Source organism: Hyla sarda, chromosome 7 (genome assembly GCF_029499605.1).
Source record: "Hyla sarda isolate aHylSar1 chromosome 7, aHylSar1.hap1, whole genome shotgun sequence".
NCBI lineage: Eukaryota > Metazoa > Chordata > Amphibia > Anura > Hylidae > Hyla > Hyla sarda.
The window spans coordinates 67,647,184-67,662,994 of record NC_079195.1 but is presented as its reverse complement, the minus strand read 5'-3'; the positions used below and the strand labels follow the sequence as shown (position 1 = coordinate 67,662,994).

General features: G+C 42.1%; 1 protein-coding gene across 1 annotated transcript in view; it reads right to left on the bottom strand.

Annotated features, from left to right (window-relative positions):
• Positions 1 to 15,811, bottom strand: part of LOC130283131 (uncharacterized) — a 91,173-nt gene that overhangs the window by 1,645 nt on the left and 73,717 nt on the right. The window contains exons 4-9 of the mRNA XM_056532321.1: positions 15,461 to 15,593; positions 14,448 to 14,668; positions 6,945 to 6,959; positions 6,824 to 6,838; positions 6,703 to 6,717; positions 6,580 to 6,594 (exon numbers count right to left, since the gene is read on the bottom strand). Of these exons, the coding sequence (XP_056388296.1) occupies positions 6,580 to 6,594; positions 6,703 to 6,717; positions 6,824 to 6,838; positions 6,945 to 6,959; positions 14,448 to 14,668; positions 15,461 to 15,593 (414 nt within the window). The remainder of the gene's footprint in view (positions 1 to 6,579; positions 6,595 to 6,702; positions 6,718 to 6,823; positions 6,839 to 6,944; positions 6,960 to 14,447; positions 14,669 to 15,460; positions 15,594 to 15,811) is intronic.

Here is a 15,811-nt window from a genome sequence, read left to right as displayed (position 1 = left end):
CAATGACAAAAAATAAGGCATTTACACTACTAAAACAGGACAGCAGTGAAGAAGAATTAAAAAGCTATAAAGAAAAATTTCAATTATGTAAAAAAACTAATAAAAGCTGCAAAAATAGAGACAGAAAGACTCATTGCCAAAAAAAGTAAAACTAACCCAAAATGTTCTTTAATTATATAAATAGCAAAAAGGTCAAAAATGAAAGTGTTGGCCCTTTAACCCCTTAACGACCAAGGACGTATATTTACGTCCTTGGCCGGCTCCCGCGATATAACGCGGGGTCATGCGGTGACCCCGCGTCATATCGGGTCGGTCCCGGCATGTATCTGATGCCGAGACCCGGGGCTAATAGCGCGCAGCAGCGATCACGGTGCCGCGCGCAATTAACCCTTTAGACGCGGCGTTCAAAGTTGAATGCCGCGTCTAAACCGAAAGTGAAAGCTGCCCGGCTGCTCAGCGGGGCTGATCGGGACTACCGCAGTGAAAATGTGGTGTCCCAATCAGCTGGGACACGTGCGGAGGTCCTTTTACCTGCCTCCGGCGTGTCCCCTCGGCGGTTGATTGCTCCAAGCCTGAGATTCAGGCTTGAGCAATCGACCGCCGATAACCCTGATCACTGCAAAGCTATGGCTTTGCAGTGAACAGGGTATAAGATCAGTGTGTGCAGTGTTATAACACTACAACACTTTGTAGACCTATAACACTACAAAAAAAGTGTAAAAAAAAGTTAATAAATGTGATTTAACCCTTTCCTTAATAAAAGTTCAAATCACCCCCCTTTTCCCATAAAAAAAACACACCACGTAAATAAAAATAAATACAAACATATGTGGTATCTCCGCGTGCGTAAATGTCCGAACTATAAAAATATATAATTAATTAAACCGCACGGTCAATGGCGTACGCGCAAAAAAATTCCAAAGTCCAAAATAACATATTTTTGGTCGCTTTTTATATCATGAAAAAATGAATAAAAAGTGATCAGAAAGTCTGATCAATACAAAAATGGTACCGCTAAAAACTTCAGATTACGGCGCATAAAATTAGCCCTCATACGGACCCATACGCGGTAAAATAAAAAAGTTATAGGGGTCAGAATATGACAATTTTAAACGTATAAATTTTTCTGCATGTAGTCATGGTTTTTTACAGAAGTACGACAAAATCAAACCTATAAAAGTAGGGTATCATTTTAATTGTATGGACCTACAGAATAAACATAAGGTGTCATTTTACCGAAAAATGTACTGTGTAGAAACGGAAGCACCCAAAAGTTACAAAATGGCGTTTTTTCTTCAATTTCGTCGCACAATGATTTTCTTTTTCCGTTTTGCCGTAGATTTTTGGGAAAAATGACTGATGTCACTGCAAAGTAGAATTGGTGGCACAAAAAATAAGCCATAATATGGTTTTTTAGGTGCAAAATTGAAAGGGTTATTATTTTTAAAAGGTGAGGAGGAAAAAACGAAAGTGCAAAAACGGAAAAACCCGTGGTTTTTAAGGGGTTAAAACATGATGAGGAAGAAATTATAAACAGGGATCAGTTAAAAGCAAATATATTAAACAAATTCTTCTCCACCGTATTCACCGAGGAAAATGAAATGCCAGGTGAAACACAGCGAGATAAGGCAAACTCCCCAGTACAGGTCACCTATCTAACCCGGGAAGAAGTACAGTGCCGCCTACAAAAAATCTAAATAGACAAATCACCAGGTCCAGATGGCATTCACCCCCGTGTTCTAAAGGAATTAAGTAATGTAATAGACAGACCCCTATTTTTTATATTCAAGGACTCTATAGGGACAGGGAAGGTTCCCCAGGACTGGCGGAAAGCAAATGTGGTGTGAATATTTAAAAAGGGGTCAAAAGGTGACCCCGGGAATTATAGACCTGTTAGTTTAACTCCTGTTGTATGTAAATTGTTTGAGGGTTTTCTAATAGATGCTATTTTGGAGTATTTTGATAAAAATTAATGTACAGTATGACCCCATATCAGCATGGCTTCATGAGGGATCGGTCCGGTCAAACTAACCTGAGCTTTTATGAGGAGGTGAGCTCCAGACTGTGGGGCAATCGCTGAATGTCAAATATCTGGATTTTTCCAAAGCATTTGATACGGTGCCACATAAAATGTTGGTGCATAAAATGAGAAGGATTGGGCTGGGGGAGAATGTGTGTAAGTGGGTAAGTAACTGGCTCAATGATAGGAAACAGAGGGTGGTTATTAATGGTACTTATTCTGATTGGGTGACTTTTACTAGTGGGGACCACAGGGGTCAGTCTTGGGTCCTATTCTATTTATTATATTCATTAACCCCTTCCTGCAGAATGCCTTATATAAACAGTTGATTGTGCAGGTCCTTTGCGCATCCCGCCGTTTATATAAGGCATTCAGTTAACCCGCCGATCGCACGGGTTAACAGGCAGAATTCCGGCTGTTACCAGCGGGAGATAACTTCTGCAAGCCCCCCCAGGACCATATGTGGATGGCCCTGGTCAGTGACCAATCACAGTGCCTCCGCTGAAAGTTCCCAAGAGCTGCGGGGGACACCGCGGCACATACCTGGGACTGGCGCAGGCAGTGGGGACCAGCGGCAGGCAAGTGGAGGAGGCAGCGGTAGCAGGCAAGTGGAAGAGGCGGCGTCGGCATCAGATACAGCAGTGAAGATTGCGGTAAAGTGATCTTCACTGCTGCTTCTAGGAGTTTCAAAACTAAAACTCTCAGCATGCCCAGACAGTCCAGGCATGCTGGGAGTTGTAGTTCTGTAACATCTGGCCCTTCAGATGTTGCTGAAGTACAACTCCCAGCATGCCTGGGCAGTCGGGGCATGCTTGGAGTTGAAGTTTTGCAACAGCTGGAGGGCTACAGTTTGGACACCACTACACAGTGGTCTCCACACTGTTCTTATCTGGTTGATTATATGATGGGACCAGAGTGCATGACTTCAAAGGAGATGTAAACACACAGCCAGACTCCCAATAAACTGCAACACAAAAGACACAGGATACAACGTCTGAATGACCCCTCACCCCCCAGGTCTTAGTTTATACATAGATACAATTATAAAGCACATGCATGTTTCCATAATCAGGCCTTGGGCCTGACAACCCCTTTAAGGACCAGGTTTTTGCACTTTCGTTTTTTCCTCCTCCACTTCTAAAAATCATAGCGCTTGCAATTTTGCACCTACAGACCCATATAAGGGCTTGTTTTTTGTGTCACCAATTCTACTTGGTAATGACATCAGTTATTTTATAACATAATCAGTGGCAAAACAAAAAAAGTATGTATTTATTTGTGGGGTGAAATTAGGAAAAAAAACGCCATTTTGTAACTTTTGGGGGCTTCTGTTTCTACACAGTGCACTTTTCGGTAAAAATGACACCTTGTCATCTTCTGACCCCTATAAAAAATAATTTCTGCATACAGGTCTATAGTTTTTATCGGTATAGTGTTTTTAGGGTACATTCATATGTGCGGGAATTCACAGCGAGTTTCCCACTGGGAGTTTGAGCTACAGCGGAAAATTAGCTGCATCTAAAACTTGCTGCAGAAAACTTGCTGCAAACCAAACCTCCAGCTGTTGCAAAACTACAACTCTCAGCATGCAGTGACAGAAGGGCATGCGGGGACTTGTAGTTATGCAACAGCTGGAGGCATACTACTACAACTTTCAGCATGCCCTTTGGCTGTCCATGCATGCTGGGTGTTGTAGTTATGCAACAGCTGGAGGCACACTGGTTGCAAAACACTGCAAGTTTGATACATAACTCAGTGTTTCCCAACATGTGTGCCTCCAGCTGTTGCAAAACTATAACTCCCAGCATGCATGTACTGTCAGTGCATGCTGGGAGTTATAGTTTTGCAACAGTTGGAGGCACACGGGTTGGGAAACACTGAGTTAGAAAACAGACAATGTTTCCCAACCAGTGTGCCTCAAGTTGTTGCAAAACTACAACTCCCAGCATGCCCAGACAGCCGAAGGGCATGCTGGGAGTTGTATTTTTGCAACAACTGGAGGACAACAGTTTGGAGACTACTGTGTAGTGGTGTCAAAACTGTGGTCTTCCAGATGTTGCAAAACTTCAACTCCAAGCATGCTCAGACTGCCCAGGTGTGCTTGGAGTTGTAGTTCGGCAACATCTGAAAGACCACATGTTAGAGAACTACAACTCCCAGCATGCCTGGACTGTCTGGGCATGCTGAGAGTTCTAGCTTTGCAACATCTGGAAGAGCACAGATTGGAGACCACTGCACAGTGGTCTCCAAACTATGGCCCTCCAGATGTTGCAAAACTTCAACTCCCAGCATGCCAGGACAGCTAAAGGCTGTCTGGGCATGCTGGGGGTTGTAGTTTTGAAACTCCTAGAAGCTGTAGTGAAGACCACTGTACAGCGTCTTCACTGCTGCTTCTCATGACGCCGCTGCTGCTTCCTCCACTTGCCTGCCGCCTCCACGTGTGCCTGACGCCGGTCCCCAGTCCCCACTGCCATGCCGGTCCCCTGCAGGTATGCGCCGAGGTCCCCTCGCAGCTCTCGGGGTCATCTTCCCCCGCTTTGCTCGACTTCTAGGGGTGGGCAGAGCGGGGGATCTGAACATTCACCCCCCTGTCCGCTGAGACACTGTGATTGGTCCACAGGGACCAATCACAGTAATCACTGACCAGGACCATCCACAGATGGTCCTGGGGGGGCTAGCAGAAGTTGTCTCCCGCTGATAATAGTGGGACTTCTGCATGTTAACCCGTGCGATGCCGAGCATCGCCGGGTTAACTGAATGCCTTATATAAACAGTGGAATGCGCGAAGGACGTGCACAATCCACCGATTATATAAGGCATTCTGCGGGAAGGGGTTAAGGATGCCCCACAGATGCATAATAGGGATTAGGTCTGGAGACATGCTTGGCCAGTACATCACCTTTGCCCTGAGCTTCTTTAGCAAGGCAGTTGTGGTATTGGAGGAATGTTTGGGGTCATTATCATGTTGGAATACTGCCAGGCTGCCCGGTCTCTGAAGGTAGAATATCATGCTCTTCTTCAGTATATAACAGTACATGTTGGAATTAATGGTTTCCTCAATGAACTGAAGTTCCCCAGTGCCGGCAGCACTCATGTAGTCCCAGACTATGGCATTCCCACCACTATGGTTGACTATAGGAAAGACACAATTGTCCTTTTGCTCCTCATGTGGTTTTTATCACACACACTTAACACTATCTGTACCAAATAAGTTTATATCATTGGACATGTTTCCAGTAATCCGTGTCCTTATTCTGCTTGTCTTCAGCTAATTGTTTGTGGGCTTTCTTGTGCTTCATCTTAAGAGGAGGCTTCCTTTAGGCACGACAGCCATGCAGACTAATTTGATGCAGTGTATGGTCTGAGCACTGACAGGCTGACAAGCAGTCCACAAAGGATAACAAAACAAATGCTGCCTAAAAGCCCACTCTTCAGATAATATAGTGCTATGGAGATGTAAAAATGGAGTGCAGCTGTGCTTTTATGGTCTCAGAACACGCATTCTCATTTTATTAGGCCAGTTTCACAAAGCAGAATTTCTGCATTGAATTCTGCATGAATTTATAGCCTGTACACTTCAATGGGATTCCGCTGTCCCATTCACACAGCAGAATCTCTGTTGCAGAATTTCCGCTGCAAGAATTCCATGAAAGTGAATGGGCAATTAATTGTTGCGGAATATAGAGCAGAAATTTCATGCAGAATTCGTGCAGAAATTCTGCCGTGTGAACATAGCCTTAGGCGGACACAGAAAATGGAATTTCCTTGCCAGAAACATCTGGCACAGAAATTCCGCTGTGTGCACAGCGCAACAGAGATTTCCCGCGCGGATATTCCGCCATGTGAACACGGCCTTAGGCCAAGTTCGCACTGCAGAATTTCTGTACTGAATCGTGCATGAAAATTGTGCATGAATTTATAGCCAATACACTTCAATGGGATTCCTATTCACACAGCAGACTTTCTGCTGCAGAATTTCCACTGCAGGAATTTAATTGAAGTGAATTGGCTATAAATGCATGTAGAACTTTTATGCAGAATTCAGTGCAGAAATTCTGCCCTGTAAACCCGGCCTTGGGCTAGGTTCACACATCAGAAAATCAGTGCGGAATTCAGTGTGAATTTTACATGTGGAATTCCGTGTGAATTTATTGGTCATTGAATTTATTGGTTATTAACTTTTATGGGATTGGGTGGCAGCAAGTAGCCAATCAGGGCTACCGGTGGGTTTTTTCAAATTCTATAATGCGGATCAGGTTTTTCATATAGATTGCCAGCCAGGGATCGCAGTGCAATGCCGCCCGCTTCCCCGGCAGAAGCCATCTCTTCTTCTTCAGCTCCCATCATGGAACAGACACTGTCCATAAAGGAAAGCCAGTGTGACAACAGCTATGTTGCATCTATTTTGAATAATTACCTATAAATTACAAATTCCAAAGGACCCTAATAAATATTGAAAACATTAAAACTGACCATCACACAGAGCACCCTATAAATGTATCATTATTGCTTAATTAAGTAAGAGAATAATTCAGCTAACATAAATGTATTATACTTACCAGGGGTAGTAGCCTCTAGAAAAGTGTAGAGGAAAGAAAAAGGAACACATTGTTAATTGACATGACATGACATATGAATGACCATGATAAAATATTCTGTGAAAAGTTATACTGTATACTTACCATAGGTAGGAGGTCCTGTAAACATGAAGATAAACAGAAAAGAAAAAGAAAAATAGTGTTACTTTGAGTATGGTGTAAGACAGACCATGATAAAATATACTATACTGTATACTATACTTACCATAGGTAGGAGGTCCTGGAAACATGAAGATGAACAGAAAAGAAAAAGAAAAATAGTGTTACTTTGAATATGGCGTAAGAATGACCATGATAAAATATACTATACTGTATACTATACTTACCAATGGTAGGAGGTCCTGGATACATGAAGATGAACAGGAAAGAGAAAAAAAAACATTTTTACTTTAAATATTGTAAAATGCTGTTTAGTGGGGGGGAGGTTTGTCAAAAATTTCCCCAAAAAGTCCTCTTCCTTACGTGACCTCCTGGCTGGTTTACCTTACTTCAATATATTGTGCAAAAACATCGCTTAAAATATAGAATTAAATTTATGTTTTTGAACAAAATATTGGAATGAGGTACACCAGCCAGGAGGGCACGTAAGGAGGACATCAAAAATACATTTCAAGAATTTTCAGAGTGTGGGTGAAAGTGTGTTATGTGCACCACATATTCAAATGTGGAGCAATGTTGCTTTAAAAATCTGATGACATTACTGAGCAGCAGCCAAATCATGTATAAAACAGGTCACTTTACTTGCTCGGTGAACAACAGGTCAGACTTCACCATTAGGCTTGGTTTCTATATGGGTTCTTTGAGGAATTTTTAGTTTAAAAAAAAAAAAAACGCTGCAGCCACATGTTAGCTGCAAATCTGTAGGGAATCGCAAATTGCAAAACCCACTTAGCATTTTTCTCTATGGCGTTTTTCAGCATTTTTGGCTCAGTGGCAATTGTCAAAAACTGCAGCATGTTGAGACTGTGGCGTTTTTTTCTCCAAAATCTTGGCATTTTTCTCCAATAGAAGTCTATAGGAGGAAAGAAACACCTTTAAAAACGCAATAGGTTTTTTTCTGGTGTTTTTTTCTACCAAAGGGATGCACATACTGTATACATGTTATTATGAATTTTGTTAGCTACCATTTAAAAAAAAAAACAATGCAGCAGTGGTGCCTGAGGCATGCAGGGATAGGCAAGCAACAAATTGACAACTATCGATAAACAGTTATTTTTTATTTGGAAGATGACAACGGTTTTTGTGAGCGGGCAGGGACATCAAAAAGTGCGGGCGGTAGCAAGAATGGAAGAGGGGTCCATATATGAATGGAAGATTGATCTAAGAAAATGAATGAATAAATGATTAATTAATTATGTGATAGATTTATGTTTTTAAAGGGGTAGTCAGGGGAACCAAACCCATAGCCCATCCTTTCCCTCTCACCAACCTATTTATTTGTCTAAATATCATTCATTAGCTATACAGAGCAGTTTCCCTCTTTCAGCTGTCACTTACATGCAGGGAGTGAGAGAAAGATGTCATTATCTGATCCACCTTGTTTTTGTGCAAAACATTCACTGAGACTAGCCCCCAACCTCCTGGAAGACAAACACCATGTGATTTCTGTCTTTTCTAGGGCTCTGGCATCACAGCCACACTCCCCCCCCCCCCCTTACCTCCCTGTGTGAGGATCTTGCTGGGAGAAAAACAGCCCAGCATCACCTCAGCACATAACACTGCTCTGTGCCTGCTGTAGATCTAATCACTGACTGCTGCCATTCAGAGCATAATTTATTGCTGGGGGAGGATGGTTTGAAAGAAAAGACATGTACAGTGTGTGCTGCTGACTGTGTTTAAAAAAACACAGCATGCACACAGATAGTGAGAGCAATTGGCTGGCAGCCATTACACAGAGCTGCACTGACTGCTGGGAGTTGTAGTCTGGGCTGCAAGCAAGGAAAAATAATATTCAGGAGACAACAGGGGCCACAAGAGCTGGCAAAATCAAAAGGATAACTACAGGGGACACAGAACAGGTATTGTGGTGGCTGTTGGACATTTTTTTATTTTTTTTTACCTTCCCCAGAGCACCAACTTATGTTAAATTTGGAAGTGTGCGGAGAAAACAAATTAAGTAATGAAATAAGTACTGGATTCATGTTCTTGGGGAAATTGCATGTACCAACACTGGAAGGAGGCAAGGATATTATCTGTACACTATTTACTTCATTAACCACTTACCTCACTTTCCCAGAATTAACCGCTTTATATGGCTTGGGCCTGGGGCCTGGGCATTACATACCATAGTGCCAAATCATGGATTTTTTTAAAGCCTTGATTAAGTGACCTGTCTAGAGAGTACACACAGACACATTTATCTCCTCTGAATCTGCATACCACTCCCTGTCTACCCTATATAGACATCTACAGAGGAGGGAAGGTGACAGGGTGACCTCTTCTCTTTTTAGTCACTGGAAAGTCAAGAATGGATAGGGACTCCCTGACCCTTCCCATCCTGGAAGGTTAGACCAAGATTCAATTGGGAAATTTAAAATCAAGTATCATGCCACATATGGTTTTACAGTTTCATGCACGCCTGAATGCCCGGACTGCATTGAGGACTGCCCTAACTGTAATGCTCATAAAACAGATTTGTAACATGGGCTGGTTATGTGTCCACTTTCTTGCAGGTTCTGGGCCAGTCTCTTTGTGCTCCTGGAGGTCGAATTACATGTGGAAATCCTAGTGGATCCTCTGTTAATAGTACTACACATAGTCCCGGAGGATGCGTTATTGTTACACATGATCATTCTGGTGGCTAAATAGTGCTTAGTAGGCCACCGCCTTCATCCGACGATTCCTTTAGTGAACAAAGTGGTTCTCCAGGTTAAAAGATATTTATTTATGGACCAGATGGAGTTGGGTAGCACAAAGGAAAAATCCACAAGGAATTGGAGGACTTTTATAGTGGCATTTCTTAATGAGAGGTCACAAAGGTAATATGACCTTTAAAATGCAGGGTGGGCCATTTATATGGATATACCTTAATAAAATGGGAATGGTTGGTGATATTAACTTCCTGTTTGTGGCACATTAGTATATGTGAGGGGGAAACTTTTTAAGATGGGTGGTGACCATAGCGGCCATTTTGAAGTTGGCCATTTTGAATCCAACTTTTGTTTTTTCAATAGAAAAAGGGTCATGTGACACATCAAACTTATTGGGAATTTCACAAGAAAAACAATGATGTGCTTGATTTTAACGTAACTTTTATTCTTTCATGAGTTATTTACAAGTTTCTGACCACTTATAAAATGTGTTCAATGTGCTGCCCATTGTGTTGGATTGTCAATGCAATCCTCTTCTCCCACTCACACACTGATAGCAACACCGAGGGAGAAATGTTAGCAAAGGCTTCCAGTATCCGTAGTTTCAGGTGCTGCACATCTCGTATCTTCACAGCATAGACAATTGCCTTCAGAGGAAAGTCTTAGGGGGTCAGATCGGGAGATCTTGGGGGCCATTCAACTGGCACACGACGACCAATCCACTTTCCAGGAAACTGTTCATCTAGGAATGCTCGGACCTTACACCCAAAATGTGGTGGTGCACCATCTTGCTGGAAAAACTCAGGGAACGTGCCAGCTTCCATGCATAAAGAGGGAAACACATCAAAGTTAATTGGTCATCGTGGGCCAGTTGAATGGCCCCCAAGTCTCCCGATCTGACCACCTTAGACTTTTATCTTTGGGGTCATCTGAAGGCAATTGTCTATGCTGTGAAGATACGAGATGTGCAGCACCTGAAACTACGGATACTGGAAGCCTGTGCTAGCATTTCTCCTGAGGTGTTGCTATCAGTGTGTGAAGAGTGGGAGAAGAGAGTTGCATTGACAATCCAACACAATGGGCAGCACATTGAACACATTTTATAAGTGGTCAAAAACTTGCAAATAATAGTTACGTTAAAACCAAGCACATCATTGTTTTTCTTGCGAAATTCCCAATAAGTCTGATGTGTCACATGACCCTCTTCCTATTGAAAAAACTAAAGTTGGATTCAAAATGGCCACCATGGTCACCACCAATCTTGAAAAGTTTCCCCCCTCACATATACTAATGTGCCACAAACAAGAAGTTAATATCACCAACCATTCCCATTTTATTAAGGTGTATCCATATAAATGGCCCACCCTGTATATAAGGGACTGTTTTTGTGGGGGAAGGTTGGATATATTTGCTTTGTCTTATTTTATTGTCTTATTTTGCTGTTTCTGACATTTACCTGGAAGCAAGGGTTCTTGGGTCCTCTAATGATAGGGTTCACCCTGTCTACATGACATGTTGTATATTCTGACTATTATACTCAACCGGGGAATTGTCCTGGCATTCAATGTATGCTTGCATTATTTCATATGTTGAAAACCCAATAAAGAAAAAAGAACATAAATCCAGCACATAATTAATTCATCATTCATTTATTTTCTTAGATCAATTTTATATTAATACATGGAACCCTTTTCCATTCTTGCTACCATCAGCGGCTCTCTGATGTCCCTGCCTGCTCGCGAAATATGCCGGTCACCTTTTGGGTGCCACTCCGTGGGTCAGATGCAGAGCGCCTGGCTCACAGAATGTAAAGGAGGTAAGAAGTGATGCATAGCATCATTACTCACCTCCGCCGAAAGTATAGTATACAGGGGTGCATACTATACAGGAGGTGGACCTACAGACCGGGAGCCAGGGGGTGGTAAGTGTAGGGCTCTGTTCACATTGTACGTTTCGTATAATGTGAACAGACCCTTATGGCAGTGTTTTCACAATTAGGGAAAGATCATCCTCAGACAGCATTTGGAGGCTCCCTGTTTGGGAAAACATTGCATTGTGAACGCCCCAGTGAAGAGCGCTTAAAATGTCTTAACTTTTTGTGTTTTTTTTTTCTTGTTTCAAATCCGTATATTCTGTGGACTATGTCGGATTCAGTGGACGACGTTGATGACCAGCCTTTTTGTTTTTTCTTTTAATAAAATGGTTAATGAGGGCATTGTGGGGGAGTGGTTTTTGTAATAAAATTATTCTTCCAACGTGTTTGATTTTCAGGCTTAGTAGTGGATGCTGTCTTATAGATGGAATTCATTACTGAGCCAGGGATTTGCGTTAGCCCCAAAAACAGCTAGCACTTACCCCTTATTATCACCCCGGTACCCACTGCCACAAGGGTACAGGGAAGAGCTAGTATAAACAGGCCCAGGGCATCAAAAATTGCGCTAATGGCGGTAACAGGCTGGGTAATTAGGCTGAGGAGGGCAAATAACAATGGTCCTCATTCACCCTGGTAACATCAGACTGTAGTTGCTCTGTTGGTATCTGGTTGAGAATGAAAAGACTGGGAACCCTATGTTCTTTTTTTTTTTATTTTTTTTTTTATTTTTTTTAATGTATTTATTTATAAGAAAAAATGCATAGGGTTCCCCGTCTTTTTATTAAAAAAAAAAAAAAAAACATGCCTAAAAAAACTAAGTGGAAACAAAGTGGAGATGATTTATTAAGGGATTTAGACTGTGTTCTTTTGTTTTGTTTTTAGTGTTAAATAGGCGCAAAAAAGTTGCACGGGTGTTTCCTGCCACTTTTTTGGGCCTTTTCACCGCATAGCAGATTACTGAAATCAGTGTAGACAGTCAATTCTGTCTTTGCAGATGAAGTGGTTATGAATTTAATTGCAAATTCAGCCACTGACACCCCTGCCCCATTTTGGAGCAAGTCACCAATAGGCAGGGACCATTCTTAGAAAAATGACTAGGCACAGGCAATTGGTTTAAAGGAGTACTCCGGCACGCACTTTTTTCCTTTTATCCCATCCGGGCTGCAAAATAAACGAAAATACACTTTCTCTTACCTGCCAAGGAGCCCCCGGAGCTCTGGTACAGGTGTTCGGTCCCCGGGCTGTATTCTTCTTACTTCCTGTTAGCCCGGCACATCACACGGAGCTTTAGCCTGTCACCGGCCGCAGCAATGTCCATCCTCGGCTGGTGATAGGCTGAAGCTCCATGTGACGTGCCGGGCTAACAGGAAGTAAGAAGAATACAGCCCGGGGACCGAACACCTGTACCGGAGCTCCGGGGGCTCTTGGCAGGTAAGAGAAAGTGTGTTTTCTTTTATTTTGCAGCCCGGACGGGATAAAAGGAAAAAAGTGTACTCCTTTAACCCCTAGAGGACACACTGCTCTAACCTGTGTCTCTCTATATGGTACAAAACTACACCTCCCAATGTCACATACAGCCATGAATATGGAAAAATAATAAAGTTATCAGGGGACAGCAATGCAATATAGAAACACACAGCACTTTTACTTTCAGTTTGAAATAGCCTGTCCTGAGGTCATTTCCCACTAGTGTATTGCTCAGTCAAATTAATTATATGCTGTCTTCCATTTCATTATTTGAGGCCTGTCAGCACTTTCACAGCTCAAAATTATTTACTATAAAACACATCTACCACAGACAATAATGATAAATTCCCCCTAGTGGGTTTTGGTTTTGAACTGGCCACAGACATCTTTAGTTCTTGTTCCACAGAAAATTGTGCACTCTAACACATAACCTTACCATATATTCCTCGCACCTGAGTTATTGTTTTCAATGGGATTCTGCAGTCATATTTAGCCAGCATTCTGCCACGAAAATTCAGTTTTTGACATTTTGCTAAGATATAAGACCTGCCTTATATTATGCGGAGTTTCGCAGCTAAATCCCATTGAAGTCAATGTGGCTTGAATTTCACTGAAATTCTGTATTCTCAGAACACAAAAATTCTGTGCAGATTGCGCAGGAATTCCAGAGGAATTCTGCAATTCTGTTCAGCAAGCTTTGCTGAATGAATTTTCTGTAGAATGGAGAAAATCCTGCCATTTACCAAAGCCTGAGGCTATGTTCACAAGCCAGAATTTCCGTGCGGAATTCCGCATAGAGATTCCGCAAAAGCAGAGCCCCGTTGAGTGCACATAGCTGAAATTCTGCGGTGGAAACATCTGGTGCAGAAATTCAGATTCCGGTGTCCCCTGAAAGAATGGACATGTCTGTACGGAATGCATGGCACTCTATGCGAAGGCACATTCCCGATTCCTGGTCCTAGTGCCTGGTCATGCCGGCGTCCGCAGTCTGTAGAATGTCTTCACTGAGATTTTCTGTGCGGATAATTCTGACATGAGAACATAGCCTAACACTGCCTGTGTCTCCAGCCGCTCCCTGAAAGACCAAACCCTCTCTTACCAGAGGTCTTCCATGTCCCAGCTATAGAGTGGAGTACATGAACTCTCTCCACTGTGGGTAGCTTAGTACGTTATTATATAATTAAAATAATAAATAATAAAAATAATTAAACAAAGAGTTAGGTAGGTAAATACAGTAAGTACAACGAGGGCATATTGAAAGTTCTATTTTGGCACACTCCATTACCAAGGGGACACCAGTGAAATGTTACCAATTCTGGAGTATTCTGACTTCAGCCATACCCTGAGCTGACAGAATCTCTCCTACAGTTATCTCCTACAACTTCGAGGTCAGCACAGTCCACTGTTACAAGTATTATGTTGTGTGCAAGAACCAATAGGTCTGCACGATCATCAAAGGCGAGTGGCAATTATGATCTGTATCACTTGGCAGCAGCCATCTGCATGGGTCATATTCTCCATTCCAGTGTTATAACAGCCTCCTCATAAAGCACAATACACATATAATTAGTTCCCCTCTGAACTCTGGATTCAGAACTTTCATTCTGTTGAAACATGTCAAATGCTTTTATCAAGTAGTATGTTGTTCATTTGTCTAGTGTATTATTTTTATATATTACCTGCAGGGGATGGCTTGGATGAAGAATAGTGAGCTCCAAAAAATCCATAAACTCCAAAAAAACCAAAGGCATTAACAAATTCCACAGTCATGACATTGGATGATGAATAAAACACCTCAGTTGTATAATAACAAATCTTTCTAAGCAAATATCCCGAGTTCCAAGGATATCCATCATATATTCTTACATACTGTGTCTCACAACCTCCACTGTGCATTTCGCTAAACACAAACACAAAGATGGGAAATCTCATTAAAGTGTAAAACACAAAACTTATTATACAGTATAAAGACTCTCAAAGGGGTTATATTTAAAAGTACTCAGGATGAGGGGTGGGAATAAAAAAAAACACATAATGACCTGATACTTTTTCTCCGCTGGTGCTGTTCTGACAGGACCATACCCGCCGCTTGGAGCGTCCAGCTCTCTGTCATTGTACACAATAAAATGCCTACCCCGTGTGAAACAACAGGGACAACATTGCTCTGATGCCCCCCCACATGGAATCAATGACAAGTGAGTCATGTTTTTTTTTTTTTTTACCCCTCCCCCCACCCTGAGTACTTTTACATACAATATTTACACAGAAAGAGCCCTTTAAAGATTTGTGTTGGGATCAGGAGTTAGGGCCCATTCAGTCGGCAAAATATCTGCTCAGAAAAATTCCAGTTCGACATTCCGTGCGCTCACCAATCAGTTGGCACTAGGACCACTTGGACGTACACCGTCTTTATTAATGGCAATGCACGTCTGAGCAGATTCCTCTAAAAGAATAAACATATTCATTCTTTCAGCTGAGTCTGTAATTTGAATATCTGCATCAGAAATTCTGCCGTGTGCATGGTGCAGCAGAATCCCATTGTAAACAATAGGAGACTGCTGCACTGGAATTTCCAAGCTGAAATTTTACACTTTATTCCACTCGGAAATTCTGCAATGTCAATGGACCCTGAGAGTAAGCAGTAGGGGCGTTTGAAAGGAAAAAGTTAGGAAACAAGGTAAACGCTACTCACCTTACATAAAGGAAATCTATATAAAGTTCAACCTGACCAGATGGGATTTCAATTGTCCAGAAACATGGAGGGAAATAGCAATCCCTACTGTTTATACTTCCTGATGGTTGAGTCAGAGTTACATTGCATGGTCCTAGAGTAAAGGGTGATAAATCAAATCAGAAGAATGTCCAATGTTTCTTTTGTAGAAAACAATGTGAAATAGATTGACTGTATAGCTATAGTTTTATTATAACATCCACCTAGTGTCAAAATGTCCCATGGGCCCTCCAGACAAAGTCATTCTTGGAGCCCACCTTTCATCCCACCTGCTGGCAACAATTGTATATATTAACAACAAAATAGCTATCA